Source organism: Lissotriton helveticus, chromosome 6 (assembly GCF_964261635.1).
Source record: "Lissotriton helveticus chromosome 6, aLisHel1.1, whole genome shotgun sequence".
NCBI lineage: Eukaryota > Metazoa > Chordata > Amphibia > Caudata > Salamandridae > Lissotriton > Lissotriton helveticus.
The window spans coordinates 1,494,505,334-1,494,531,475 of record NC_136067.1 but is presented as its reverse complement, the minus strand read 5'-3'; the positions used below and the strand labels follow the sequence as shown (position 1 = coordinate 1,494,531,475).

At 50.4% G+C, this 26,142-nt stretch overlaps 1 protein-coding gene across 2 annotated transcripts in view; it reads right to left on the bottom strand.

The window, feature by feature from the left end:
* USP34 (ubiquitin specific peptidase 34) overlaps positions 1–26,142 on the bottom strand; it is a 2,681,755-nt gene that overhangs the window by 2,398,892 nt on the left and 256,721 nt on the right. For both annotated transcript variants that reach the window (XM_078649291.1, XM_078649292.1), the window contains exon 11: positions 2,375–2,500. In XM_078649291.1, coding sequence (XP_078505417.1) covers positions 2,375–2,500 — 126 coding nt within the window. The remainder of the gene's footprint in view (positions 1–2,374; positions 2,501–26,142) is intronic.

Genomic DNA, 26,142 nt, shown 5'->3' with positions numbered 1-26,142 from the left:
GCATACCCTGCCAACTTATGGCGAACAAAGTGGTACAAAAGGGGGTGGTGATGGACGGAGGATCTGAACCAATCAAACACTCACAACCAGTCAACAGATCCGGGTTTACTCCATCACCGGTCTTTAGCCCACTCTGCCACCCCAGTTCAGACATGGCCATATGCAAATTAGTCTGACTGGTTTAGTTTATAAAACATGCTTAGGTACAGGACATGCAAAATGAAAGGCTGTAGGATGTCAGGTTTATTTTTTATAATTCAGAACATTGAAATTGCCTGGAAATGAACAGTACAAATATTTCAAAGTATATCAGCAGCTCGAACAAAACAGTTTTTTGTAATTTTGCAGTGGGATGGAAACCAAGATTTTAATAGGCTCAAACAAAATCAAAACACTACTTGGTGTTCAATGCTAAATATTTGCTGAAACCCATGTTCCAAACATTATCAGTTGCATGCTAAAAGAATTATCAGTAAAATTGCATGCCAGTGGGAAATTTTGTGGCCATTTCAATGGAAAATGTGATGTCTTTAAATGACTAAACTAGTACAACATGCTTTGGTAATACATTTATTAAAAGTGACAGTTCTAAACATGAACTGAGAGATATTTCCGTGCTCACCCTGATGACAATGCTGTTAGTGAACTAGGAAGCAAGTATGGGTTCATGAGGGCTAGATTCTTATTATATATGGAGCAACGGTTACTCTCCCGCCCTCCCGCTGGCTCATAATATGTTCTTACCTCTCACCACTGACAGGGGAGTCTTGGCCACTCTTTCTAAACTGGTATGGACACTTTTGGATCCCTTTTCCTGGATGGCCGGGCTCGAAAATTATCTGACTTGACACAACTCCCCGGACTGACTGTCATAGACTCCCTAAACATGGACTGGCTTCAGGGGATCCTTTGGGCCACTTTCTCCGCCCCGTACAAAGACTTTCCTCCCTTACCCTACTCATTGCTGACGACACTGGATCACATTTGGTCACAAAAATGTATACGGCCTGTTTGAAGCTGCGGGTGTGACGGGACAAGAGGACTAACAGAGGTGGGAGAGCGATCTTGGACATTCCCTGACTGACAAGGAGTGGGCCTGTTGTCTCGAGCAGACCCATAGAGTATCTTATAACCATAGGTATAAATTGCTTTACTTTAAGTATGTCCACAGAATTTATATAACCCCTAGCCAACTGGCAAAGTTTGACCCTACTCAACCCACAAATTGCCCTAAGTGTAATGTTTTAGATGCCGATTTTGCACACATGTCTTGGGCTTGCCCTCCAATTTGGGCTTATTGGCAGGAAGTCTTTGCAACACAGGCGCAAATAATAGATACTCCTCTTGCACCTTCCCCCGAACTGGGTCTGTTAGGACTGGTTAACCATATTAAACTTTGCTATAGGCGCTTTGCAGCGATAGCGTTACTTTTGGCCAAACAGGCAGATTGCTGCCTTATGGGGGGACAAGGGCTCGACCAACCAAATCTGCCTGGCTTCTTAGCCTGGCATATTGTAGCGTCTAATCTGAAATATACACAACGCTTCAGCCCCCAACCTCCAGACACCGAGACATCTGGTGTGCTTTTTAGCGAACATTACTTGCTTCGCAGGCTGATGCTGCTTCAAAGGCATCCCAAGCCATTGAATGACCAGCACACTGGCTGTCTAGGTCACTCACCTGGGCCTGTATACCCCCCTACCCATGTTTCCGCACGCAGGATTGATGCACCACAGACGCCTGATTTATCGTATTGTGTCACAGTCTGGTGTAACCCGCACCTCAACACTGGACCTCACCTACCCTCTATTCTTCATCTGGCTATATTGTGGTAAATGCTGTATGTGATGAATAATTTTTGTGCTTTGCTGTAGTATTTCAGTTGATTTGGTATGATTTACCATTTTCGTTTTTTTTGTGCTGTATATTGATATTTTTTTAATTGTATATTTTGTAATCGGATATTATTTATGTCTTTGTTATTTTTATTCTGTGCTTATATTTTTAATAAAAAATTACAAATATATATATATATATATGGTGCAAAGGTTTAGTGTATTTAGTCAGAAAAATCGTTTTTTGCACAGCAGAAATGCAGAGCTCACATATTTGAAGGTGCTCTGATATGAGATCAAAGAAAAAGGTGTCTCCGTGAAATAAAATATTTGCCATAGATCACACAATTTTAGACTAGTTTATGAGTGAAGAGCGTTGCAGCTGGGTGGAGTAGATTATTCAAGTCAATAGACCAGCAGGTCTGGCAACATTTCTATTATTTATCAGGGACTGAAGTATAAGTTAGTAAATGACAATTCAATATAAACCTCAAAAATGTTTTACAATTGAGCATTAAATAACTTGTATAATGTGTTACCTGTTCAGTATGAGCACTGGGGTGAAGTCCTGAAACAAGATTCAGAAGATGACGGAGAGGTACTGGATCCAAGTTTTTGATCAAAGAAGGAAACAAATCATGTATGTACCGACTACAATGTTTCAGCTACAAGATATAAATGAGATTAAAGTTTATATTAGCGGTTTGTTAAAGCTCCTTGTGTAAATTTTGCTGGCTGCAACAATACTTCTTTATAAGTCATCACATTATTAAATTTAACTTTGTGTAATCAATCCTAAAGACAGTTAACACATTACTTAAACTAGTGTAGATGAAGTGATATTTTGCTATCTAGAATTAATACTTCCAAGCACAAATGATAACCATACAGTATTCAGCTATCTCTATCCTGCATCAATTACAGAACAATAAACAATGTCAAGAAGCAAACAGACTTCTGTTCAAAAGCCAGTGGTCTCTGATTTAGAACACCCATTCCCATATACATGTGCTGTGTGTGAAAACATCTTTTAATAAGCTTGTTTGATCAGACAATCGTGGTCTCATCCACAGCACAGCAATCAGTAGGTGTCCTTGCTACTAATAATTGAAGAATAAAAGATTTGTCACTTGACTTGGGCCCATCAGTAGATCCCATCACACCCAGTGGAGATCTTATAATCTCAATCACCACCTATGTCCAATAATTACAGAAAGAAAGGAAAGGACTGCACACCCTCAGCTGTTCATTTAAGTAGATACACCATGCAAGTCTGGTATAGTACATTCTAAGAAAACACTTGGAATGCACCAACTTATTTACCTAATTTAACGCAATGGTGACTGAAGAAAATATGAAATCTAACTTTGCATCACTGGACCAAAGGAACAAATGTAAAAATGCAACTTTATTTAGGAAGCAAACAGAAACAGCATGGAGGTGCTCAGTACTATAACCAAGCTTATAACAATTTTAACACCACAAAAGAGTTAAGACACATCAGCCCCTTTCACTGAAGATTTTCATGGACAAACGTAAATGCAGGAATCTCCAAAAATAACAGTAAGAATAATGAAAAATGGACATCACCAATGTCTTAAGCAAGAGACAAAACTGACTTATGCAATGCTCATAATTCATTTTATTTTGGGTGCTCGTTTTCAACAGACTGGCAGTGAACTTGCAGATTCAGGTGAGAAAAAACTATCGTATACAGAATAAATATATATTGAACAGAGCACATGTAGAATCAATGAATAAGCAAAAATGCATGGGCAACATTTTTCACATGTTGAGAAGCCTTCACATTAGTGCAGTGGCACTGGGATTTGCCCAAAGAACAAGTTACTTAACTTTGGTGAAGCTCTTTCTGGTACAGACTGTCTAGCCAGTAGCCACAGATTCATCACCTTTTGAATATTCTACAGGCGTCAAACTGGATCCGGAAATGGTTCCATAGTATGTCTGCTGCAGGAAGGTGGGGCTGTGTGGCTCCGCACTAACACTGTTATGCTCTGGAATTGACGTGTGGGGCCTATAACCCCTTCCGTGCGGGGCTGTTTCCTCCGCTGTGCTTGGGGGCCGGGGGGCGTGTACAGCGCCCCGGTGCTCATGACTAGGTCAGCTCGTCATGAGCTCTGGCGCTCCGGTGCTCATGACGAGCTGAGCTCCACATGGCCAAACCCGTTCCCATGAAACGTTCAGCACAGCAGGGGAATCAGCCCAGCGTGCGAGCGTTCCACGGAACGGGCGCGGTCATGACGAGCTTAGCTCGTCATGAGCACCGGAGCGCCATAGCTCATGACGAGCTGACCTCGTCATGAGCACCCACGGTGTTAAAGGCGCCACACGCTGTCAGTTTCTTTCAAAACTGTCCATTACCCCAGACGTGAAGTCGCAAAAGCATACTGATAGACCAATGTGCAGCTTCCTAGACTTGGGATCTTATTATTGAGAAGTGTCCAGTCACACAGGGGAGAGAATGGTAGAGTCAGTGAGGAATATTTGACTTGACAGGGTCTCTACCGGAAAGAGCGTTCTGAAGGCAAGTAATTTTTCTTCTGATAGAGACTTCCAGCCGCAGATTCCTCATCTTCTGAATAAATACCAAAACAGTACCTAGTTGGAAGTGAGTCTGAACAGAAAGTCCAGCAGGGCCAACCGGGCAAAGTGCCCTTCACAGCAGACTTGACTGTCCAGACAATGGCACTTCATAAACGTGTGGCGGGACACCCATGTAACTGACTGGAATACTTCTAGGACAGGGACTTCACATGCTAACGCAATGGTGGTAGGAGTGGCCCTAGTGGAATGGGCCTGCAATCCTTCTGGAGGCTATGTCTTCCCCAATCCAGTGCAGATATTAATGCAGAGTGCAATCCAGAGTGAGATGGTACACTTCTGAACAATCTTGCCTTTTTTCGCTCAAGCAAATCCCACAAGGGCTGATCGTCCACACAGTGGTCTTTATTATGATCGATGTAAAAGTTCAGTACTCTTTTGTGGTCGAAGTGATGGAGTCTCTCCTCCTCAGAAGGGTGATACGGAGCATAGATTGCCAGCAGGGTGATGGTTTGACCGATGTGGAACAGCATCACAACTTTATAAAGAAAAGATGCCTTAGTTCACAGAACCAGCTTATAAGGAAAGTACGTGATGCATGCACACATTGAGCCTGAAGTTCGCTCACAAGCTGCACTTAGATGGCAACCAGGAACACCGTTTTGTTGTACAAAGTCCCGGGGAGGTGGCAGTCCTCGGGTGTGCCCCACGGGCCTCCCACATTAATCTCAAATCCCCGGGGAGGTGGCGGGTCCGCCCGCATACATATTTTATAAGTGCCCTGAGGAGGGTGGCCGTCCCAGAGATTGTGGAGGGGCCACATTGCCCCCTGTATTCTTTTCTAAATATTTGCCCCAGGCCAGTAGCGGTGCCTGGGATGCAGGGGTGCTGCAAAGGCACCCCTGCACACATAACAAGCAATTGCCGGGGGAGGCGGTTGTCCTCCGGGCTTTTTTTTTTTTATAAGACCGGCACCCCCCTGCTATTTTTATGATATCCAGCGGGACCTGCCTCAACCAGGGACTATTTAAAACCAAGCGTGAGAGCCCACACTTGCTTTTTTCCTGCAAATAATGCCATTTCATAGCAATTGTTTTCATTAAAAAAATCATTTTTGGCCTGGTGGGGACCCAGACCCCTCCACTCCCCAAGACCAAGGCTTGGGGGTCATGTTAATCCTATCCTGCCCCCTTTCCTTTTTTACGTTTTTTTGTGGGACTCGAATGAAGCACCACCGCAGATGGCTGCCAACACTTCCTGGTTGAAGCGTTGGCAGCCAATCAGAGCACTGCATTTCACTGCACAAGCTCGTTGTTTCACAAGAAGTCGTTGAGGTCACAATAACTGTATTTTCTTACATTTCTCAACACCTACTGAACGGATTTACACCCAATAACAAAATGCACAATCTGCAGACTGTAGGAAGCTGGCTCTGTATATACTATACCAAAGTACAATATAGTGCGCACAGAAATCAGTGGATCCCCAGAGGTATAGCAGAGGCTAAATTAGACAATCACTAACAGTTCGATTTGTGGTAGTGTGGTCGAGCAGGCAGGCTCATCAGAGGGTGTTTTAAGCATTTATTGTATTCACTCAGGCAAGAAATGATGGCACACACTCAAAGACAGAATCCAGACTAACTATGTAAGTATAAAAAAGGAAATACTTATGTTTTAGTTCTAGAAGAAAGCAAGACGTCACAGGCCAATGTAAATAGGAACTCTCTGTACAGCTGAGGCACTACCACTCTCCCAGTGGCACCAGGTTTGGGGCCTCTGACCTCAGTATACAGGAGTCATTCCTCCCAATGGGTCCTGTGGGAGCCACTGACATCTCCCTTTTCTTGTGCAGCAGCTTGCTGTTGCAGGCTCTCAAGAGTGGGACAGATCTGCTGTCCAAGGCACAGTTGTTCCCTAGAAGGTCCCCCTGGGCCCAAGTGCTTAACCTGGTAAGATCCAAGTTCCATAGACTCAGTTCCCTCTTGGGCTGGCAAGTCCTCTCCGTGAGGAGAGGGGTCCTGAGCTTTTTGCTGCTCAGAAGTTGGTCCCCTAGTCTTCTTACCTTTCCTCTTGGAAGGTTGGGCCATCCTTTCAGGCTCCAAAACCTCTTTTTCACTCTGTGCTCCACTCTGTTTTCTAGTCTTTACACACACTATATCAGGGATGTGCAGGATGGCTGCATGGGTTTTCAGCTCCACCTTGGCCAATATTGAGGTCTCCAGGTTATTTCCAAGCAGACAAGCAGCTGGAAACTTTGGAGAGACCACTACCGGTTTCAGGCCAGTAACCCCCCAGTTTAATGTCACCATAGCCATGGAATAGTCTGTAGTTACACTGTCTGCGTTGGTGACTGGATACGTTTTTCCAGTGCGGTAAACAAGTGTACATTTCACTATAGTGACATTGGCACCTGTATCACTCAGGGCTTCTACTCTAGTCCCAGTCACTAAGGGGTACTGGAGGTATTTCTTTTAAGTCAGGGGATCAGGCGGCAAAAGTAGCAGACTTTCCCCTTTTCTTCAGAGACTAGAGCAGTTTCAGTATGAACCTTGATTTGCTCTGGGCACACTGTTGAACCCATCTGGAGATCTGCCACACAAGTTCTAACTGGAGGTGGACTATAGGCATTCTTGTTGGGACAGGCAGAATCTCCAGTTTGATGCCCTACCTTCTTCCAGGTGTGACACCCACCTGTGAGCTGGGAAGATTTCTGGGGCTCATCCTCCTGAGTAGGTTTTTGGGGGCCTTTAGTAAACTTTTGTTTTGTATCTTTGGGGGGGGGCAAAATCTGGGGGAGAAATCAGCCCTAGGTCCACCAGATACTGAAGCAACTTTTCATTTGTGCAGTTACTAAACATGTGAAAGATTATAAAGCCCAACATAGTCATGCACTTCACTTCCAGTTAACCAACCAGCTAGTGTTATTACTGAGAAGTCATCCCAAGACTGGCTTGGGGTTTTGTGAGCACCCCTGAATCTAATCCTATACTCCTCACTTGTGAGTCCAAAGCCCTTAATCAGGGTGCCCTTCATGTGGTCATAGGACTCAGGCTCTGCTCCAGTGAAGGTCAGAAATCTGTCCCTGCAGTTACCAGTTTCCAAAGTAATGCTCCTCAGTATGACTTCTTCACTTTTCTCATGCCACAGGCCCTCTCAAAAGGCTGTGAAGAATTTGGTGATGATATAACCTCAGGGATGTGGAATTCCTATAGCCCGACGCTCAGGACATATTGTTTGGGGGCTTCCAGTTTGCAGTACCGCATTAAGGGTCAGGGAAGGGCACTGCCTGCAGTTGAGTTAATATTTGTGTGCATATATTAATGCTGTTCAAATTTGCATTCATGGTTCATTAATTTAAAGCCTTTATTATTAGGGTGAACGCTCTAAGTAAATGTAAATTCTGACTACTAATGACAGTGGTTCCAGTATAAAAATGTGTGCACACTGTTTCAAAGTTTGGCAATATGAGGCTATGCATAATGCTCTCAGAATGCTCTCTGATTAGATGCAAATATTTGGAGAAGCTTGAAAGCAAGATTATTGATTCTTAGCTTTCAATATAAAATGTTCCTCAGAAAATGAAAGAAGGGAAAAAAACATATTGCTAAACTACAGTAAAATTTCAGGTACCATTTATTTGCAGCATCATTTAGTAAAATGTGTTAATGCGTGCTAGTATTTCCCAAAAATATTCATATTGGAAAATCAGTGTAACCAGTTTCCATAAGATTATGGGAAATATAAAAATAAACACGCATTGGTGAAGCGAGTAGCGCTGAAATTGGTGGTCAGCCTTTTAGTTTTGGCAATGCATGACTTGTTTTGCCATGGTTTTTGTAAAACCTTATTGATGCGAGAGCAGCCTGGCCCTCACCATTATAACAAACATTGGCAAAAGCAAAAATTGTTTTTGGTCTCAAAAAGCACACACTGCCACATTAGTTATTGGCACTGAACAAAACTACTTTGTGTGCCAATATGCTCCTTGTGAAAAAACAGAATGCTGTCACTCACAGTGAAGCCAGCAGACACCGAGAGAGAGAGAGAATTTTAATAAACCCAAAAGGTCATGGTTAACGCCAGACCAAATTAGAGGCCCAATTAAAAGTGCACACTCAGTATATTTCCTTGCATTAAGTGCAGCTATATGGCTTTCGTGAATTCAAAAGAATTTACAGAAGTAGGGCAAGAAATTGTACTCCTAGAAAATATTTGTGAACTGCATTTTAGCATGAGCAAATATGCATGTGTAGATTTGCTCATGCGGAAACCTGAGTATTTGCAAGTTAATTTTCCCTCTAACCACTTTTTTCCCAACTCCGGAAGAAGGTTTACGTCTGCCATTATCAGGAGTACATTTCCAACATTTCTCAGTATGGGAAAAGATTAGAGAAGAGTTGTTTAAAACCCTTAAAACATGCAAGTTAGTAGGTTTTCACAGACTCAAAAGGGCATTCCAACCCTGGAACTATTGCTTACCACTACCTTCAGTCCCAGTATGTAGATCTGCCGAAACGTGGCAACATAAAGGGATTGCTAGTATTCAAACACTACTATGGTATGAGCACTGGCATAAACGGACAGGTTATATAAGAGCTCTTATATAATGAGATTGTGCCATAATTTGCCGCCGCACTACATGGCACCAAAGGGACAAGTGGTATTTGTTACAGGACAAGTAGATTTATAAAGCAACCTGCCCCATGGAAAAGTAGATATTTTAATAAATTCCACACCCCTGTAACCTTCCTCATATTTGGGGACAATCTCTGTGGATTTTATGGCCATAAGAGGGCTCTATTTCCCTATTTGGTTTGCGGCCACCATTGATGGGAGAGAAGCCCATCTCTGCTCTTTCTTTTTCCGCAGCCAGGAGTCTGGACTCTAGATCTATTCTTTTAGTCAACCTTGCTAGAAGGATGTTCTCTTCTTTTAGGCAGTCCTCAATGATCTCATAAGGATCAAACCCACCTCTGTGGGATCTAGGTGCTGTGAGTATTAACTTGGAGTCAGGGGCATGGCACCCTGCTCTCCCTATTTAGTGAGAGAGGTTGGGGGGTTGTCCTCCACACAACTAACTTCATCATCATCTGAGTTTGGATCTCCCCCTCAGAAAGGTAGTCCCTTGCATATTCTGCCAAGAGCTCCTTGAGGTTAACCTTGTAAGCCTGGGACCCATGGAAATCTTTAAGTTTACACAGGGTTCTGAACTCTCATCTGTAGATGGAGATAAGGGGTGAGGTCGAGCTCTTCAACCCTGTCCTGTATAGCAGGTATTATTTCACTAGTAGTGGGGATTTGTTTTGTTTTTTACAAGAGCTCAAAACTTCTAAAATACCTTAATCCCTAAATATAGTGAGTTATTTCGAGAAAACGGTAAAGGGACTTAACCAAGGCCCCAATTGACATTTTTGTTAATTACTAAAAATCAGAATCTAAAGACAATTTAGGAGTCTTGTTGTGTGATCAGGCGTTGGCTGAGTAGTCCAAAGAATGCAAAGTCAAAGCCCCCACCGCTGATCCACCAATGTAGGAAGCTAGCTCTGTATATACTATACCAAAAAGAGGTTTAGTGTGCACAGGTCCAGTGAGTCCCCATAGGTATGGCAGAGGTTAAAGTAGATAATACCTTACTCTCAATTTAGCGGTAGCTGGGCTGAGCAGTTAGGCTTACCAGAGGGCAGAGTGAATGGCATTTGGTGTACATACTCATACAAGGCAGGAACACACACTAACTCCAGGCCAATGTTTTGTACAAAAATATTACTTTAGTTACATTTTATTTCTAGGAACCAAGTTGAACTGTGTTACAGGCAAGGGCAAGTGGAGTTTTATGCAGTACTTTAAATTACTGGCAATAGGTTTGTATAGCATCAAACAGTACTTAACATGTGTATGAGATACTTTTCAGTACAAAAAAAGTTACTTTGTATTTAGGATAACATTCAGCACAATACAGTGAGACCAATGCAATGCTATGGGAAAAAGACAGGTCAGTAACTTACAGGAAAGAAAGTGGTTTTGAGTTTCAGTCCCCAGGAGTTTTGGTCAACACTGGGCAAGGGTCGACCAAGGTAGGTACTGCCCCACCAGCGGCACTGGGGCATCCGGGTGCAGAGGTCACTGGGTCCAAAGTTATCCTATAGAGCATGGGTAGCCACAAACTTTCTATCTGGGGCCAAATTTTCAGTGTGGTTTGTGTCCGAGGGCTGCACCTTTGGGGGCGGGGTCAGTGGGGGAGGGGGCGGAGCTAGAGCAAGAAAAAAACTATGACCATGAGGTTGAACACAGGTCCCTGCAGCGGACGGATTGCTTTCTCTCTCTCTCTCCCCCTCTCTCTCTCCCCTCTCTCTCCCTCCCTCCATCTCTGCCTCCCTCCTTCCCTCTCCCACTCCGTCTCCCTCTCTCTCTCCTTCCCTCTCCCACTCCGTCTCCCTCTCTCTCTCCTTCCCTCTCCCACTCCGTCTCCCTCTCTCTCTCCTTCCCTCTCCCACTCCGTCTCCCTCTCTCTCTCTCTCCTTCCCTCTCCCACTCCGTCTCCCTCTCTCTCTCCTTCCCTCTCCCACTCCGTCTCCCTCTCTCTCTCCTTCCCTCTCCCACTCCGTCTCCCTCTCTCTCTCCTTCCCTCTCCCACTCCGTCTCCCTCTCCCACTCCGTCTCCCTCTCCCACTCCGTCTCCGTCTCCCTCTCTCTCTCCTTCCCTCTCCCACTCCGTCTCCCTCTCTCTCTCCTTCCCTCTCCCACTCCGTCTCCCTCTCTCTCCTTCCCTCTCCCACTCCGTCTCCCTCTCTCTCCTTCCCTCTCCCTCTCCGTCTCCCTCTCCGTCTCCCTCTCTCTCCTTCCCTCTCCGTCTCCCTCTCTCTCCTTCCCTCTCCGTCTCCTTCCCTCTCCTTCCCTCTCCCTCCTTCCCTCTCCTTCCCTCTCCCTCCTTCCCTCTCCCTCCTTCCCTCTCCTTCCCTCTCCCTCCTTCCCTCTCCCTCCTTCCCTCTCCCTCCCACTCCGTCTCCCTCTCTCTCCACTCCGTCTCCCTCTCTCTCCACTCCGTCTCCCTCTCTCTCCACTCCGTCTCCCTCTCTCTCCACTCCGTCTCCCTCTCTCTCCACTCCGTCTCCCTCTCTCTCCACTCCGTCTCCCTCTCCCTCCTTCCCTCTCCCTCCTTCCCTCTCCCTCCTTCCCTCTCCCTCCTTCCCTCTCCCTCCTTCCCTCTCCCTCCTTCCCTCTCCCACTCCGTCTCCCTCTCCCTCCTTCCCTCTCCCACTCCGTCTCCCTCTCCCTCCTTCCCTCTCCCACTCCGTCTCCCTCTCTCTCCACTCCGTCTCCCTCTCTCTCCTTCCCTCTCCCTCATTCCCTCTCCCTCTCCCCTCTCCCACTCCGTCTCCCTCTCCCTCCTTCCCTCTCCCACTCCGTCTCCCTCTCTCTCCACTCCGTCTCCCTCTCTCTCCTTCCCTCTCCCTCCTTCCCTCCTCACTCCGTCTCCCTCCTCACTCCGTCTCCCTCCTCACTCCGTCTCCCTCCTCACTCCGTCTCCCTCCTCACTCCGTCTCCCTCCTCACTCCGTCTCCCTCCTCACTCCGTCTCCCTCCTCACTCCGTCTCCCTCCTCACTCCGTCTCCCTCCTCACTCCGTCTCCCTCCTCACTCCGTCTCCCTCCTCACTCCGTCTCCCTCCTCACTCCGTCTCCCTCCTCACTCTGTCTCCCTCCTCACTCTGTCTCCCTCACCTCCCTCCTCCCTCTGTCTGTCTGTCACTCTCCTTCCTCCCTCTGTCTGTCACCCTCCTCCCTCCCTTCCTCCCTCCTTCCTCCCTCTGTCACCCTCCTCCCTTCCTGTCTGTCACCCTCTGTCTCCCTCCCTCTCCCTTTCTCGGTCTCCCTCCCTCTCCCTTTCTATGTCTCCCTCCCTCTCCCTTTCTATGTCTCCCTCCCTCTCCCTTTCTATGTCTCCCTCCCTCTCCCTTTCTATGTCTCCCTCCCTCTCCCTTTCTATGTCTCCCTCCCTCTCCCTTTCTATTTCTCCCTCCCTCTCCCTCTCTTTTTCTCCCTCCCTCTCACTTTCTGTCTCCGTCCCTCTCCCTCTTTGTTTCCCTCTCTTTGTCTCCCTTCCACTGTCTCCCTCCTCCCTCTGTCTCCCTCCTCCCTCTGTCTCCCTCCTCCCTCTGCCTCCCTCCTCCCTCTGCCTCCCTCCTCCCTCTGCCTCCCTCCTCCCTCTGCCTCCCTCCTCCCTCTGCCTCCCTCCTCCCTCTGCCTCCCTCTGCCTCCCTCCTCCCTCTGCCTCCCTCCTCCCTCTGCCTCCCTCCTCCCTCTGCCTCCCTCCTCCCTCTGCCTCCCTCCTCCCTCTGCCTCCCTCCTCCCTCTGCCTCCCTCCTCCCTCTGCCTCCCTCCTCCCTCTGCCTCCCTCCTCCCTCTGCCTCCCTCCTCCCTCTGCCTCCCTCCTCCCTCTGCCTCCCTCCTCCCTCTGCCTCCCTCCTCCCTCTGCCTCCCTCCTCCCTCTGCCTCGCTCCTCCCTCTGCCTCGCTCCTCCCTCTGCCTCGCTCCTCCCTCTGCCTCGCTCCTCCCTCTGCCTCGCTCCTCCCTCTGCCTCGCTCCTCCCTCTGCCTCGCTCCTCCCTCTGCCTCGCTCCTCCCTCTGCCTCGCTCCTCCCTCTGTCTGTCTCCCTCTGTCTGTCTCCCTCTGTCTGTCTCCCTCTGTCTGTCTCCCTCTGTCTGTCTCCCTCTGTCTGTCTCCCTCTGTCTGTCTCCCTCTGTCTGTCTCCCTCTGTCTGTCTCCCTCTGTCTGTCTCCCTCCCTGTCTCCCTAGGTCACCCTCTATCTCCCTCTGTCCGTCTCTCTCCCTCCGTCCGTCTCTCTCCCTCCGTCCGTCTCTCTCCCTCCGTCCGTCTCTCTCCCTCCGTCTCCCTCCCTCCGTCCGTCCGTCCGTCTCCCTCCCTCTCCCTTTGTCTGTCTCCCTTTGTCTGTCTCCTTATCTCTCCCTTTCCCTCCCTTGCTCTCCCTCTGTCTGCCTCCCTTTCCCTCCCTCCTTTCCTTCCCTCCCTCCCTCTGTCTGCCTCTCTCCCTCGCTCTCTCTGCCTCCCTTTCCCCCCTCCCTCCATCTCCCTCCTCCTGCCTCCCTTTCCCTCCCTCTCCCTCCCCCTCCCTTTCCATCCCTACCCCTCCCCCTCCCTTTACCTCCCTTTACCTCCCTCGCTCTCCCTCCCCGTCTCCCTCCCTCCCTCTCCCTCTGTCTGCCTCCCTTTCTCTCCCTCCTTTCCCTCCCTCCCTCGCTCTCCCTCTGTCTGCCTCCCTTTCCCTCCCTCCTCCTCCCTGTCTGCCTCTTTCCCTCCCTTCCTTGCTCTCCCTCCCTCTCCCTCCCTTTCCCTCGCTCTCCCTCTCTCTGCCTCCCTTGCTCTCCCTCTCTGCCTCCCTTTCCTTCCCTCACTCTCCTTTTTCTCTGCCTCCCTTTTCCTCCTTCCCTCGCTCTCCCGCCCTCTCCCTCCCTTCCTCTCAATCTGTCTGCCTCCATTTCCCTCCCTCGCTCTCCCTCCCTCTCTCCCTCCCTCCCTTTCCCTCCCTGTCTGTCTGTGTCTGTCTCCCTTTCCCTCCCTAGCTCTCCCTCGCTCTCCCTCCCTTTCCCTCCCTTACTCTGCCTCTCTCTGCCTCCCTTTCCCTCCCTCCCTCTCCCTCTCTGCCTCCCTTTCCCTCCCTCGCTCTCCCTCTGTCTCCCTTTCCCTCCCCCCCCTCCCTCCCCCGCTCTCCCTTTGTCTGTCTGCCTCCCTTTCCCTCCCAACCTCGCTCTCCCTCTGTCTGCCTCCCTTTCCCTGCCAACCTCGCTCTCCCTCTGTCTGCCTCCCTTTCCCTCCCTCGCTTTGCCTCCCTTTCTCTCCCTCCCTCCCCCTCCCTCCCTCTCCCTCCCTTTGTCTGCCTCCCTTTCCCTCCGTCTGCCTCTGCCTCCCTTTCCCTCCCTCTCCCTCCATCTCCAACCCCCTCTGTCTGCCTCCCTTTCCCTGTCTGCCTCCCTTTCCCTCCATCTGCCTCTCTCTGCCTCCCTTTCCCTCCCTCCCTCTCCCTCCCTCCCTTTCCCTCCCTCGCTCCCCCTCCCTCCCCCTCTGCCTCCCTTTCCCTCCCTCCCTCCCTCTCTCTCCTTCACCCTCCCTCTCCCTCCCCCTCCCTTTCCATCCCTCCCTCCCCCTCACTTTCTTTCCCTCCCTCGCTCTCCCTCCCCCTCCCTCCCTGTGTCCCTCCCTCCACCTCCCTCCCTCTGGCTGCCTCCCTTTCCCTCCCTCCTTTATTTATTTTAAGAGTTTTATATAGCGCTAGGTATCAGAGCGCTTTACATGAGGAATTTAGCATATTACAAACGTTACAAAATTTACATGAAAGATCGTTGCAAGGAAGAGGAAAAACAAGGTTATACAGATACATCTAATGATTAGATTACAAAAACAAAAGATATTAAGGTGCAATGGGAGCGAGGGAAAATAGGGGTCAGGGAAAAGGGGGAGAAGAGAAGGGAAACGTGGGAATGAGTGGGAGCAGGGAGAAAGGAACGGACAAAGGACGGAACAAGATGGCAGGTCAGGATCAGAGGAGAGGGTGAGAAGGAAGATGGGGACAAGAAAAGGGATTCTGAGAGAGAGGAGGTCCTTGGAGGAAGATATAAAGAGACAGCAGCGAAAGGACGAGGAGTGCGATGCACCAATGTCCGGCTGGGTAGGTGACGGCCGCGGGCGCCAGACTCCTCTATAGCCGAACAAAGCGGCTCCACCGGGCAATGGCCATGTCGTCTCAACGGCTTTACATAAGGTTCCAAAAAAACAGATGAACATGAAAATCAAGATCAGAAAGAACGGGGAAAGCTGGTAAACCACAGGAGGAGACAGCAGCGGGGAAGAAAACGAGACTAATGTCCAAAGTCCGGCTGGGTAGGTGACGGCCATTGCGGTGTGCCAGAGCCAGTCTCCCCTATAGCTGTCGGAGCAGCTCCACCGGGAGTCGGTCATGTATGCGTTTCGGACTCCGCCAGCGATCTCCCTCTGTCTGCCTCCTTTTCCCTCCCTCCCTCTCCCTCGGTCTGCCTCCCTTTCCCTCCCTCCCTCCCTCTCCCTATGTCTGCCTCCCTTTCCCTCCCTCCCTCGCTCTCCCTCTCTTTCCCTCGCTCTCCCTCCCTTTCCTTCCCTCACTCTCCCTCTCTCTGACTCCCTTTCCCGCCTTCCCTCGCTCTCCCGCCCTCTCCCTCCCTTCCTCTCTATCTGTCTGCCTCCCTTTCCCTCCCTCTCTGCCTCCCTTTCCCTCCCTCCCTCGCTTTCCCGCCCTCTCCCTCCCTCTCCCTCCCTCGCTTTCCCTCCCTCTCCCTCTGCCTCCCTTTCCCTCCCTCGCTCTCCCTTTCCCTCCCTCTCCCTTTCCCTCCCTCTGTCTGCCTCCCTTTCCCTCCCTCTCCGCCTCCCTTTCCCTCCCTCCCTCCCTCTGTCTGCCTCCCTTTCCCTCCGTCTGCCTCTCTCTGCCTCCCTTTCCCTCCCTCTCCCTCCCCCTCTGCCTCCCACGCTCTCCCTCCCTCCCCTCCATCCCTTTCCATCCCTCCCTCCCCCTACCTCTTTACCTCCCTCGCTCTCCCTCCCCCTCCCTTTCCCTCCCTCCCTGTCTCCCTCCCTCTGTCTGCCTCCCTTTCCCTCTCTCCCTCGATCTCCCTCTGTCTGCCTCCTTTTCCTTCCCTCCTTTCCCTCCCTCCCTCTCCCTCGGTCTGCCTCCCTTTCCCTCCCTCCCTTCCTCTCCCTATGTCTGCCTCCTTTTCCCTCCCTCCCCTCCCTCTCCCTTCCCTCCCTCCCTCTTCCTCTGCCTCCCTTGCTCTCCCTCCCTCTCCCTCCCTCGCTCTCCCTCCCAATCCCTTTCCATCCCTCCCTCTCCCTCCCTTTCCCTCCCTGTCTCCCTCCCTCTGTCTGCCTCCCTTTCCCACCCTCCATCGATCTCCCTCTGTCTGCCTCCTTTTCCCTCCCTCCTTTCCCTCCCTCCCTCTCCCTGTCTGCCTCCCTTTCCCTCCCTCCCTCTGCCTCCCTTTCCCTCCCTCTCCCTCTGTCTGCCTCCCTTTCCCTCCCTCCCTCGCTCTGCCTCTTTCCCTCGCTCTCCCTCTCTCTGTCTCCCTTTCCCTCCCTCCCTTGCTCTGCCTCCCTTTCCCTCCCTCCCTTGCTCTCCCTCCCTCCCTCCCTCTCCCTCCCCCTCCCTCTCCCTCCCTTTCCATCCCTCCCTCCCCCTCCCTTTCCCTACCTCGCTCTCCCTTCCCCTCCCTTTCCCTCCCTGTCTCCCTCCCTCTCCCTCCCTGTCTGCCTCCCTTTGTCTGCCTCCCTTTCCCTCCCTCCATCGATCTCCCTCTGTCTGCCTCCTTTCCCCTCCCTCCATTCCCTCCCTCCCCCTCTGTCTGCCTCCCTTTCCCTCCCCCTCTCCCTCGGTCTGCCTCACTTTCCCTCCCTCCCTCCTCGCTCTCCCTCTTTCCCTCGCTTTCCCTCCCTCTCCCTCCCTCTCCCTCCCTCGCTCTCCCTCGCTCTCCCTCCCTCCCTCTCCCTTTCTCTGCCTTCCTTTCCCTCCCTCACTCTCCCTCTCTCCCTTTCCCTGCCTCCCCCGCTCTCCCTCTCCCTCTCTCCCTTTCCCTCCCTCCCTCGCTCTCCCTCTGTCTGCCTCCCTTTCTCCATCAAGGTCCAGGGGTTTTCACCAATTGCAGGAGAGTCAGAGCAGGCCCAAGCAAGCAGGTGAACCCACTGAAGCCTAAGAGGACTCACAGGCCAACGGCAAGCGGAGTCGCAAGAGGATCTCAAGCAGCTCACCAAAAATGCAGGCTGAAGGTGCAGAGGATGCAGAGGATGCAGTGAGGACGAAGATCTTGGCAGGAAGAGATGCTGGAGGCTGGAGCTTCTTGTAGCCGAAGATCTCTGGAGTACAGAGCCAACAAGCCTTGGAAACGGCAAGTCAAAGCGGTGTATAAGGGTTCTGTTCCAGCGGCTCAGACGAGTGATTCTGGCCTCAAACTTGCTGAGAGGATACGTCAGGCCTCGAGGGAGTTGCAGAACCACCAACTGTGTTGCTGAGCTTTTCGGAGTCCGTAGTATGTCATAAGCAGCCGACCTCTCAGCTTCGTTTTTGGTTTGCAGATGCAGTGAACTGACTCCTTCACTCCAAGGAAATTCCTTAGGGTGTCTAATACCCACAGGACTCGAGAGAAACCTGGAAAAAGCACAGGAACAGATGACGAATAAGAATTGCAGAACAGCGAGAGCAGCAGGAGTCTTCCTTGGTGTAGTCTCGGTTCTAGGCAAAGTCCAAGGTGCCCAGACGGTCAAAGTTGAAGTGGTTTCGGGTTTTAATCTTGTCTGACGACGAATCTCAAGAGCCACCCACAAGTGCGCCCTTAAGTACCCTAGGGAAAGGGTTACGATGAATCAAGGATCCCTCCCGGGGGGGGGGGGGGGCTGGACAGAGGGGAGGAAACTCCCATGTCCTTGAACTGGCTGAGACTGGAGTATGCAAGGAGGACACCAAATGTGCCCTTTAAAAGCAGTCTGGTGGCGCTGGCAAGCGCTCCCACCCCAGCCCAATACTCCAAGTTCTGTCTGGTAGGTGGTCACACCTCCCTGTGGCAGGAAACCTATTATTTTACTATCCCCTATTCGAGCTGAGCTCAGAAGCAGGAGGGCTGAATTGTAACTGGAGTTGGCAGCATGGCCACAATATATATGAAAATGGCTAACTCCATTTACAAAACCTGGAGAATCGACTCCAGAGTATGTAGGGGGTGCACTGCTAATGCAAGGCACCCTCACACTTTTAACCTAGCACCCTGCCTTCAGGGTTGAAAGGCCTGCCTTAGGGGTGACATAGGTTTTAAGTGCAGTGACCTCAGATATAAGTAAACTTATATCTGTCGTAAGTGGTGCTAACCCCAACTCACACATGTTGGAATGGCAGGCCTGCAGTCACAGTTTGAGTGATATCTTATGGGTGCCATAATACATGCTGCAACCCATGGGAGACCCCTGGAGTACCAATGTCCTGGGTACCTTAGTACCATATACTAGGGACTTAAAAGGGTACAAAAGTAGCCAATAGGAAAATTATCAAAATACCACTGTCAAATTTAGGGACTGGGGTGTTGATTAGCAGGATCCCAGTCAAACTATTCATAAAACAGATCACCAGCAAAACGTGGGGGTAACCATGAAAGCAGAGCCTACTTTCCTACAATTATCATGCAAAAAGGGGCACTTTCCTACACTGTATTCAAGCTAACCTGGCTGATGAGGGCTGTACGCCCGAAACCGGTCCCAGGATGCTTGTTTCCGGTCCAGGGAAGACATGGTTTGGCAGTTCGGGCTGAACTGTTCCCATGAGGCACAGGGTCAAGACTGATTTGCATATAACTGAGTCTGAACTGGGGTGGCGAAGTGAGCTAAAGAACAATGATGATTCAACCCAGATCTGTGACTGGAGGTTAGTGTCTGAAAAGTTTCAGCGCTCCGTCCATCATCTCCTGCTGTTTACTTTCCTACACTGTACCTGGCAAAAGAGTTCAGGCCGACTGCAATCGTGTGTAGGCTGGGTACAGGAGCCACACAAGGCTCGCTGAACAAAAGTACCTTGATCCTGGTAGCAACAGAGTTGTAGGGTGCAGCCCAGCAATGCATCAGTGTTGATCCCGCAGTCAAGGTTATGCATCGATTTTCTCCACACAACGATGGGAATGTAGTGGTTCTGAAGACTACGTGCCGGTTTCAATGTTTGTTTGTTCCGAAGCCAATTCGCTGGGTTTCTCCACACAGTCGAGGGAATATGTTGATAGTCTCTGCAGTGGCGGCAATTCCGATGCATCAGTTCCAATGGTGGTGTGCTGGTTCTAAGTGGGATGTGCCGGTTCTGTTCCCGTAACAGTAGTGATTCTGCTTCTGCTGTAGATGATGCGGCGGCTTTGCTGGAGCAAGCACCTGGGTCCACTTCTAATGGACCAGGCACAGAAGCAGGGTGAAAGACTTTGAGGTCCCCAAGTCATTGAAGAACAGAAGACTTGTCAGCTAGCCCTTGGGGGGGGGGAGGGGGGGAGAGAGACAGCAGAGAGGACAGATAGGTAGCAGTCTTCCAGAGCAGCAGTCCACCAGTATAGCAGTCCATAGCACAGCACTTCTCCTTGGCAAGTTGATTTCGAATCCAGAAGTGTACTGTGTGGGGTCAGAGGTACAGTACTTATACCCAGTTGTGCCTTTGAAGTGGGGGTGACATCAAAGAAGGGTCCTTGAAGTGCACAGAGGTCCTTTCTTCGTGCCCTAGCTCTTTGTGTGTGGATGGGGCCGAGCCTATTCAGGAGTAAGTGTGAGGCTGTGCCCAGCTTCTCCCTCCCTTCCTCCCTTCCTCCAGGGAAGATGCATGAAACCACACCCAGCCTTCCTTTATGTGTGGCTGTCTAGAGGGAACACACAAAGTGAACTGTCACCCAGTCATCAGAAACAGGCAGCAGGCATCAAATGGCTGACAGTAGGAAAATGTCCAGCTTTCTAAAAGTGACATTTTTAGAATGGTAACTACAAATCCAAATTTACTATTTAAGAGGATTTGTTATTGCCATTCTAGAGTTACTAAACCTTACAACTCCTCCTTCTCAAAATTAGGAATGACAGCTTATTAAGCGCAATAAGGAATCCCCATTGTTAACCTATGAGAGAGGTAGGCCTCAGTAGTGAAAAACGAGTTTGGGATTTCTTCACTAACAGGACATGCAAAACCGAAATGTACATGTCCTACCTTTTAATTACATAGCACCCTGCCCTTTTGGCTATCTAGGGCCTACCTTAGGGGTGACCTATATGTAATAAAAGGAGAATTTAAGGCTTGGCAAGGGGTTTTAAATGCCAAGTCAACATGGCAGTGTAAACTGCACCAACATGCTCTGCAGTAGCAGGCCTTAACCAAGTTTAAAGGGCTACTTAAGTGGGTGGCACAATTGGTGCTGCAGGCCCACTAGTAGCATTTAATTTACCGGCCATATGCGAATAGGGGAGAATCCAATACAACCATGTTAGGGAAGAGAGCACAAGCACTTTGGCACTGGTAAGCAGTGGTAGAGTCCTAAAACCAGCAAAAAAAAAAGATCAGCAAAAAGGGGAGGAGGAAGGCAAAAAGTTTAGGGACGACCCTGCAGGAAGAGCCATTTCCAACAATTACTATATTACAGTTACGGGGATGTGGTTAGGGCAGGAGCCCAAAAAATCTCTACAGCTTCTTATGAGCATTTCAACTTCCTTATGGGAGACCCAGTTTGTAGCCTGATTTTTTTTTTTTTTTTTTTAGTCCTCATACATGCCACCAGAAAGTATGTACTCTAGATGGGATCTCTCTGCACCTTCCACACAAACCAACTCAACTTCCGCCCCCGGAGTCTGTGTATGGCATACAGGGTTCACCCAGAGGTAAGGCTGTCTCCTTGTAGCCTGATTTTCTGAGGGTGTTTATATTTGCTCCATATACATTGGAAATAAAGGTTTTCCATCGAGCATACGATGCATGATACTTGGTGCAAAGCTTGCATTGCCTACAATAGACCAGAATTTGCAAGTATTATTAAATGTGATTGAAAGCAACAGTTCTGTCCAAGAATCTGCCTGACCCTGTAGTTTAACATTGTGCACTTCTTGTTTTAGGTGTGTTTAATAGCATTTCTTTCACCTGCATCAGCTTTCAATTTTTGTGCCGAACTTTAGATTTTCCTATATAGTCTTCTTGCATAAAATATCTAACGGTCCACATTATTTATCCTTCGTACTTTTTTTGCTTTCGAATTCACAGTGGTCGAAATAAAGTTTAACATATTTCCCAGAGTCGCGGTCTCGTCTGGTGAATTGGTCCATCTTCATCTGAGTCGGGGGGACAGGGGTTTTGGTGTTGCGGTTCCTGTCCATGGCCTCGGCGAGTCGTCGATGCTCGGGCCCAGGCGTCCAAGTCCATCCCCTCAGTCCCCCGGGGGACAAGCGTTTATTATGCCGCGTTGCCACTCACTGGGCCAGGTGGGGCCTCCAGACGAGGGCAGCCAGGCCAGGAACCCACCACCACGACAATCCTCCCACCCGGCCTCAAAGTCCGACGCGGGGCAGCCCGGAGCAATGGGGAGCCCGGGAGGAGCCGACGTCCGTGCTTCACAGGGATAGTCCAAAGCGGGCACGGGGCAGAGGGAGGCCGAAATGAAGAAGGGTGCCGTGCCACCACACACCAGCTCCAACCGAACCCAAGGTCTTCTGAATGCGGGCAGCAGCAGAGGGGAGCCGGCCCCCACGGGGCGCGCCCATTGGTTGGTATATGACGTCCGAGGCAGCCGCTGTAGACCAGGCGACCCAGGGACCCGAAGGCAAGGAGGAGGCCCGCACCCCTGTGGCGCTCCGATGGAACAATGGGAGGGTAAACGAGGCAGATAGGAAGGGGGTTGTCAGTCAAGGCTGATGTAGTCCTCGGCTGGTGGAGCTAGGGATGCGCCTCCAGATACAGTGCGTCACAGAGGGGGGTTGGAGCACCGTTGTCCCAACACCGATTGCCACCCGACACTGTGGCCGATCCCCTTTTCCTGGCAAGCCAACCACCAGGGCCACACCCGCGGGCCAGACCCCCTCAGACCCCCACAACCAGGAGGGGCCACCGTCCCCCACCGACACAATGTGGCTGGGGAGATGGAGCGGAAACGTCCAACTGGACCCACTGCGCTGCACCAAAAGTGGAGCCCCCCCCAAGGGCAATGAAGGGGGAAAGCACCGCCCCTTACCCCCCTGCCGCCACTCGATTCAGTGGCCGATCTCCCCCACTCACCGCCAGTCCGGGGGCTCCTCACGTAGTCCGGGCAATCGCGATGACTGGTGCCCCCCTCGGGTTCACCACCGAGGGGAGAAGGAACTCGCACAGGCCCCAAATCCAAGCTGACCCACAGAAATAGGCCCAGGACAGTCCATTCAATTATGGCGGAGGGAGGCGCTTCGCAGGGCCCCAGGCCTCCCAGGAAGCAGGCCCAGGCTCACACGGGGAGGGTTAGGAGGCCGGCGGCAGGCCCAGGACACTCAACTCAAGTATGGCGGAGGGAGGCGCCTCGCAGGGCCCCAGACAGCCCCGGAATCATGCCCAGACCCACACGAGGAGGGGTTAAGGAGGTTGACAGCAGGCACAGGACAGACCAGTCAATTATGGCGGGGGGAGGCGCGTCGCAGCCCAGGATGCAGGCCCAGGCACACACAAGGAGGGTTAGGCCACCCGATATGATGGCCATACCTTCACTGCAACACCACCGCCGGGAGAATCAGAGGCATCTTCACCAATGCGACAGGTCCCACCCGCACTTCAGGCCCTCCCGGCCCGGGCATGTCGCCAGGCGCCAATCAGCGCAGGACCGGGCCGAAGAGAGACACGCCACCCGAGCGCCTCAGCCCCAGCCGGACCGGAGGCAAGTTGTCACTCGTGGGCCTCAGGAAAGGGGCCGGCCCGCAGGGCAGCAGCGGGAGGCTCAAATCAGGCCCGGGAACAAGGGCCGTGCACACCTGCAGGGTGATCTCGGCCGCAACACAACCGGCGTCCAGCGGCACCTCAGGCCTCCGCCCCAGCGCCCACAGAGCAGAGCGGGCCGCTAGCGCAGAGGCAGGCCCGGTCACTGTCCACTACTCTCTCTGCCGCTGCCGGCAACGGCAGCCGAAGTCTGCGGCTGCCCGTGTACCGCGACTCACCGTAGCCAGCAATGTTCAGGTTGCATGCCGTTGACTGTTGGCGGGGCCATGGTTAGTGCTGTTCCGCCCCGATCCAAACTCCGGTCACACCACTGGGTCGCATCGGCGCCACGGAGGGGGTCCTGGGTGAGGGCTGCAGTGGTGTCCAGGGCCTTCAGCTCCAGCTCAATCATCCGACGGGGCCGCCACTTTCGTCGCGCGGCCGTGGAACCAGGCGTCAGGAGCACAGATCCAAGCACAAAACGGCCCAGGACGCAGCTAGGGAGTACAGCAGGTCTCCTGCAGCAGAAAGGTACGGTAGATGGCAGCTATCGGTGGCGGATGCAAGGCGGATGACGGAAGCGGTCCGGAGCACTCTTAGAGTGCGACCGCCATCTTGACGCTCAGGCCACGCCCCCGAAACCCGATTTTTATTCTTCAATATTTGTTATATAGATCTTGATAACAGTGTTACCTTTAGATTTAAAAGGAACCGTCAATATGTTTTTTTATTTTAATTTAACTTTGGTTTCAACCAGTCAGAAATCGTTATCAAGTAGAACTGCAACGCCCCTGCTTGGTCCACCCATACTTGTCTTTGTCACTTAACTTTTAAAAGCAGTGAAATTACAGAAATAAAAGTTGGTATCTTTCCAGATTTCCTAGAAGCACACTATTTGAAGTTAGTTTAGAAGAAAAAGTTACTTGCCTTCAGTAACGCTCTTTCTGGTGGATACTTTATCCAACCGCTGACTCCTCACCTTTAGAATATCACCAGGTACCAGACTGGATCAGGAAGATTTTTCAGCTTAGCTCCTGCGTGTTAGTAGGTGACTCTGAGTGGATCCAAGTTCACTCCATTCCACCCCTGTAGTGACATCTGGAGCTGCCTATTGACACCACACAAGAATGCTGACATCAGTTTCTTTAAGTACACTGCCACTCCCACGGACATGGAGCCCAACAGCCAAATATTTGTACCAGTTTGCAGATCTCGAATATGAGATGACATTAGACAAAAAAAGAGTTCATTACACAGAAGAGGAAGGTGGGAGGGCGATGAGGAATTGGTCATTAGAGTACCCACCATAAAGAGGGTTACCAAAGGTAACTAACTTCTCTTTTTGGTGGATACTTCTAACCGCAGACTCCTCACTTTTAGAACTGATACCAAAACAGTACCTCCCTCAGTGCTTAATTTGTATTAAAAAAAAGCTGGTGCGGAAAATGTTGCCAAGGTGGCCACAGCCCACTTCTACCTCTGGTGTGCGGTGTGCCAAACTTTCAACACCCACACTGCCTCAGTCGCTATCCTGTAACAATGCTCTGCTGTCTGTCCCCGAAGTCATGCGTTTTACTTCTTTACCTACACCGACAGATGAGTGCAAAACAAAATGTACACCAAATGAAAATGCTTTATTTTAACATATTAATCAGCGTGGTCTGACTGAATTTGTTGCGGATCAGGCGGCTGCTAGAGCAGCTAGTGCTGCCTGTAATTAGTTTGGTCCAGTTATGGCGACGGACTAGGCATCCAATGCCCAGCTTGCTGTGACCCTGCCTGCTACAGCATAAGCACTGTCCCCAGCCGTAATGCTGCCAACGCCTGTGAGACGCGAGTATGGCTGTTGCGCATACTGGGCCAATGCAGGACTGCAGGCTATACTACTCTGGCTAATGAGCAAGTAGAAAGTCCATGTATACTTTCGTTTATGCTTCCTCAGGTGCCCTCCCTCCCAAATTCGAAAAGTGATCTTGCAGCTTCCTTGCCTTAACCTCGGTCATAAGCCAGCCCCCACAATAATTATCCAATGGGAGGCTTAGGCTCAGGCAGTGGCAGGATGCAGCAGACTCTGGGAATAGAATGCAAGCCATTTGTTAATGTTGAGTTCTTGGATTCGTGACAGGCGTGATGACATCACTAGCGTGGTGATACACAATTATGCCTGCCTGAACAGACGTACGCCTGCCTATGAAACCAGCCCGTCACCATGCACGGTATGTTTTTCTTTTATTTTTGAAGTTGGGCAATTAATATAGGACCACCACCTGCAGGGTCAGAAATCGTGGCCCTGGCCCTGTGAAAGAAGTGCTGGTGCTGAGCACCGGCTCAATTTAAGCACAGCCTACCCCCGTGGTAGGTCTGGGGAATGCCTAGAACCGGATGGCTTATCCTGTTGGACCTGTCTATCAAGGTAGTAGTACTTCATGAATACATGCACTGATGTCAACATCCCAGTCTGACAAATATCCAGGAAACTTTGTGCCAGTGCAGTGGAAGCAGTTTTGGTCCTTGTGCAGTGGGCCCTCAGTCCGCTGCTTCAGCACATAGCAGATCTTAATGAACAGAACTACCACCTGGATAAGGTCCTCATCTGCACTGCCTTGCCTTTCTTTGCCCCAGAGAACACCACAAAGAGTTAATCGTCTTCACGACGGTCTAGTGGATATAAGGTTGAAGGTGTACTAGTATTAAGAACATTGCGAGGCATTGTTAAGCTATACTGCGTCATCGTTTCTCACCAGCTGTCTATCTTTCATGTTAACTACATTTGGAATGTACACTTAGTATCTTAAAACAATTATTTTCCAAATAGCCAACTCGTTAGTTGAGATTTCATCAGGACCTTTTCAAAAACGTAAATTATTTTTAGATGTCAATGCTGAATTAAAAAAGGGAGCAGAATTTCATAAAAGTGGGGATTAATTTTGCTCCACTAATTTAAGACTAATAACTTTCTGATTTTTTTTTCAGTAGGACTTGTGTTTGACATGTTGTATGGGTAACCTCCATCAGTTGGCCAAATATAAACTCAAAACTTAATAAATCACTTGAAAGGACTTGGCTTAGATTCTCGAAAGGGGACAGTAACAAAGATATTTTGCCTATTTAATAGTGTTTACCTTGTAAGCGATATGGAGGACATTAGTCAATTTAGGGTGATTCACAAGACCTGAATGTATACTTAGAACACTGAGTTAGTAAGACTGCACTTTAGTTCCACTTCATTGTGGTCTTAGAGAGTACAGTTTTGTCTAACGTGGTTGCGTAGTGCTTGAGGTTGC